Source organism: Oncorhynchus keta, chromosome 15, assembly GCF_023373465.1.
Source record: "Oncorhynchus keta strain PuntledgeMale-10-30-2019 chromosome 15, Oket_V2, whole genome shotgun sequence".
NCBI classification, from domain to species: Eukaryota; Metazoa; Chordata; class Actinopteri; order Salmoniformes; family Salmonidae; genus Oncorhynchus; species Oncorhynchus keta.
Window position 1 is genome coordinate 6340185 of NC_068435.1, and position 5000 is coordinate 6345184.

The following is a 5000-nucleotide window of genomic DNA, read 5'->3' on the forward strand; positions in this document are numbered from 1 at the left end:
GTAGTGGTAGTAGTAGTGGCAGTGGTAGTGGCAGTGGTAGTGGTGGTAGCGGTGGTAGTGGCAGTGGTAGTAGCAGTGGTGGTGGTAGTGGTGTAGTGTAGTGGTGGTGGTAGTGGTAGTGGCAGTAGTAGTGGTAGCAGTGGCAGTGGTAGTGGTAGTGGTAGTAGCAGAGTGGTAGCAGTGGTAGTAGCAGTGGTAGTAGTAGTAGTAGTAGTAGTAGCAAGTAGTAGCAGTGGTAGTAGCAGTAGTAGTGGTAGTAGTAGTAGCAGAGTAGTAGTGGTAGTAGTAGTAGTAGTAGTAGTGGCAGTAGTAGTAGTAATAGTAGTAGGCAGAGTAGTAGTAGTAGTAGCAGAAGTAGTAGCAGTAGTAGTAGTAGTGGTAGTAGTAGCAGTGGTAGTAGTAGTAGTAGTAGTAGTGGCAGAGTAGTAGCAGTGGTAGCAGAAGTAGTAGCAGTAGTAGTAGTAGTAGTAGTGGCAGAGTAGTGGCAGTGGTAGTAGCAGTAGTAGTAGTAGTAGTAGTAGTAGCAGAGTAGTGGCAGTGGTAGTAGCAGTAGTAGTGGTAGTAGTAGTAGTAGAAGTAGTAGCAGTAGTAGTAGTAGTAGTAGTAGTAGTAGCAGTAGTAGTAGTAGTGGTAGTAGCAGAAGTAGGTAGTAGTAGCAGAGTAGTGGCAGTAGTAGCAGTAGTAGTAGTAGTAGTAGTAGTAGTAGCAGAGTAGTAGCAGTAGTAGCAAGTAGGCAGTGGTAGCAGAGTAGTAGCAGTAGTAGTGGCAGTGGTAGCAGAGTAGTAGCAGTGGTAGTAGTAGTAGTAGTAGCAGTGGTAGTAGTAGTAGTAGCAGTGGTAGCAGAGTAGTAGTGGCAGTAGTAGTGGCAGTGGTAGCAGTAGTAGCAGTAGTAGTAAGTAGTAGTAGTAGTAGTAGTGGTAGTAGTAGTAGTAGTAGTAGTAGTAGTAGTAGAGTGGTGGCAGTAGTGGTGGCAGTGGTAGCAGAAGTAGTAGCAGTAGTAGCAGTAGTAGTAGCTGGTAGTAGTAGTAGTAGTGGCAGTAGTAGCAGTAGTAGCAGTAGTAGTAGTAGTAGTAGCAGTAGTACCTCCAGGTAGCAGTGGTGGCAGTGGTAGTGGCAGTGGTGTAGCAGTAGTGGTAGCAGTAGTAGCAGTAGTAGCAGTAGTAGTAGCAGTGGTAGCAGTAGTAGCAGTGGCAGTAGTGTAGCAGTGGTAGCAGTGGTAGTGGTAGTAGTGGTAGTAGTGGCAGTAGTAGTGGTGGCAGTGGTAGACAGTGGTAGCAGTGGTGGCAGTAGTGGTAGTAGTGGTAGTGGCAGTAGTAGTAGGTAGTGTGGCAGTGGTAGCGGTGGTAGTAGTGGCAGGTGGTGGCAGTGGCAGTAGTAGCAGAAGTGGTGGTAGTAGTAGTAGTAGTGGCAGTAGTAGTGGTGGTAGCAGTGGTAGCAGTGGTAAGGCAGTAGTAGTAGTAGGTAGTAGTAGTAGTGTAGTAGCAGTAGTAGTAGTAGCAGTAGTAGTAGTAGTAGTAGTAGTAGCAGTGGTAGTAGCAGAAGTAGTAGTAGCAGTAGTAGTAGTAGCAGTAGTAGCAGTGGTAGTAGTAGTAGTAGCAGTAGTAGCAGTAGTAGTGTAGTAGTAGTGGTAGTAGTAGTAGCAGTGTAGCAGTAGTAGTAGCAGTAGTGGTAGTGGTGGCAGAGTAGTAGTAGCAGTAGTAGCAGTAGTGGTAGTAGTAGTGGTAGTAGCAGTGGTAGCAGGTAGTAGTAGTAGAGCAGTAGTAGTAGTAGCAGTAGGTAGTAGTAGTAGTGGTAGTAGTAGTGGTAGTGGTAGCAGTGGCAGTAGTAGTAGCAGTGGTGTGGTAGTAGTAGTAGTAGTGGCAGTGGTAGCAGGTGGTAGTAGTAGTAGTAGCAGTAGTGGTAGTGGTAGTGGTAGCAGTGGTGGTAGTGGTAGCAGTGGTGGCAGTAGTAGTAGTAGCAGTAGTAGTAGTAGTAGCAGTAGTAGTAGTAGTAGTAGCAGTAGTAGCAGAAGTAGTAGCAGTAGTAGTAGTAGTAGTAGTAGTAGCAGTAGTAGCAGAAGTAGTAGCAGTAGTAGCAGTAGTAGCAGAAGTAGTAGCAGTAGTAGTAGTAGCAGTAGTAGTAGCAGTAGTGTCTCTGGGTAGGATAGCGCAGAGCATCTGATACAGTGACACATTTCTTGACAGGATCAAGAGTTATAATCTATATAGATAATCTTTATGCTAATGCTAATCCTCTGTTAGTTATCTATATAGATAATCTTTATGCTAATGATAATCCTCTGTTAGTTATAACCTATATAGACAATCTTTATGCTAATGCTAATCCTCTGTTAGTTATCTATATAGATAATCTTTATGCTAATGATAATCCTCTGTTAGTTATAATCTATATAGACAATCTTTATGCTAATGCTAATCCTCTGTTAGTTATCTATATAGATAATCTTTATGCTAATGATAATCCTCTGTTAGTTATAACCTATATAGACAATCTTTATGCTAATGCTAATCCTCTGTTAGTTATAATCTATATAGATAATCTTTATGCTAATGCTAATCCTCTGTTAGTTATCTATATAGATCATCTTTATGCTAATGATAATCCTCTGTTAGTTATAATCTATATAGATAATCTTTATGCTAATGCTAATCCTCTGTTAGTTATCTATATAGATAATCTTTATGCTAATGATAATCCTCTGTTAGTTATAATCTATATAGATAATCTTTATGCTAATGCTAATCCTCTGTTAGTTATCTATATAGATAATCTTTATGCTAATGATAATCCTCTGTTAGTTATAATCTATATAGACAATCTTTATGCTATTGATAATCCTCTGTTCGTTATAACCTATATAGATAATCTTTATGCTAATGATAATCCTCTGTTAGTTATAATTTATATAGACAATCTTTATGCTAATGATAATCCTCTGTTGGTTATATGTACAGATAATCATTATGCTAATGATAATTCTCTGTTAGTTATAATCTATATAGACAATCTTTATGCTAATGCTAATCCTCTGTTGGTTATATATGTAGACAATAATTATGATAATGCTAATCCTCTGTTGGTTATATATGTAGACAATCTTTATGCTAATGCTAATCCTCTGTTGGTTATATATATATATATAAATAATCATTATGCTAATGCTAATCCTGTGTTGGTTATATATGTAGACAATCTTTATGCTAATGCTAATCCTCTGTTGGTTATATATATATATAAATAATCAGTATGCTAATGATAATCCTGTGTTGGTTATATATGTAGACAATCTTTATGCTAATGCTAATCCTCTGTTGGTTATATATATATAAATAATCATTATGCTAATGCTAATCCTCTGTTGGTTATATATGTAGACAATCTTTATGCTAATGCTAATCCTCTGTTGGTTATATATATATATAAATAATCATTATGCTAATGATAATCCTCTGTTGGTCATATATATATATAAATAATCATTATGCTAATGCTAATCCTGTGTTGGTTATATATGTAGACAAGCTTTATGCTAATGCTAATCCTCTGTTGGTTATATATATATATATATATATATATATATATATATATATAAATAATAATTATGCTAATGCTAATCCTCTGTTGGTTATATATATATATATATATAAATAATCATTATGCTAATGCTAATCCTCTGTTGGTTATATATATATAAATAATCATTATGCTAATGCTAATCCTCTGTTGGTTATATATGTAGACAATCTTTATGCTAATGCTAATCCTCTGTTGGTTATATATATATATATAAATAATCATTATGCTAATGCTAATCCTGTGTTGGTTATATATGTAGACAATCTTTATGCTAATGCTAATCCTCTGTTGGTTATATATATATATATATATATATAAATAATCATTATGCTAATGCTAATCCTCTGTTGGTCATATATATATATATAAATAATCATTATGCTAATGCTAATCCTCTGTTGGTTATATATATATATATAAATAATCATTATGCTAATGCTAATCCTCTGTTGGTTATATATATATAAATAATCATTATGCTAATGCTAATCCTCTGTTGGTTATATATATATATATAAATAATCATTATGCTAATGCTAATCCTCTGTTGGTTATATATGTAGACAATATTTATGCTAATGCTAATCCTCATGTCTTCTCTCTTTTGCTGCAGCGTTCACCAAGATGATCACGATAAACGGACAAGAATACCACCTGCAGTTGGTAGACACAGCGGGACAGGTAGGAGGCACGCACCACAGGGATATATCTATCAACCCTGAAACATCTTACACACCTTGAATATAACATGTCCTTTAACTCGTGGTTAGGGACCTGAGTATTTCCTGTCAGAAAAACTCCTGGCTCTACTCATTATGATATTTTAATTTTAGAACACATGCTACGTTCCATATCCACAGTAGAATGGCTCATACTTCAACGTAGAATGCTTGCTCAGTACATTTCTTTACTCTGAGGCTTAGAGGCTAAGCAGTATACTCGTTTGGACATTTATGGTAACTGAGCCACTATGTTACAGCATGCAGCCTAAGCACTTCTTTCACCCAGTCTCTCTCTCTCCCTCTCCCGCCTCTCTCTCTCTCTCTCTCTCTCTCTCTCTCTCTCTCTCTCTCTCTCTCTCTCTCTCTCTCCCTCTCTCGCTCCCTCTACCACCTCTCTCTCCCTCTACCACCTCTCTCCCGCCTCTCTCTCTCCCTCTACCACCTCTCTCCCGCCTCTCTCTCTCCCTCTACCACCTCTCTCCCGCCTCTCTCTCTCCCTCTACCACCTCTCTCCCACCTCTCTCTCTCCCTTCTACCACCTCTCTCCGCCTCTCTCGCTCACGCCTCTCTCTCTCTTCCCCCATCTCTCTCTCTCTCCCTCTACCACCTCTCTCCCGCCTCTCTCTCTCTCTCACGCCTCTCTCGCTCTTCCCCATCTCTCTCTCTCTCTCTCTCTCTCCCTCTCTCTCTCTCTCTCTCTCT

General features: G+C 38.5%; 1 protein-coding gene across 1 annotated transcript in view; it reads left to right on the forward strand.

The window, feature by feature from the left end:
* Nucleotides 1-5000, forward strand: part of LOC127907542 (GTP-binding protein Rheb-like) — a 22968-nt gene that overhangs the window by 10265 nt on the left and 7703 nt on the right. The window contains exon 3 of the mRNA XM_052463078.1: nt 4190-4257. Within this exon, the coding sequence (XP_052319038.1) occupies nt 4190-4257 (68 nt within the window). The remainder of the gene's footprint in view (nt 1-4189; nt 4258-5000) is intronic.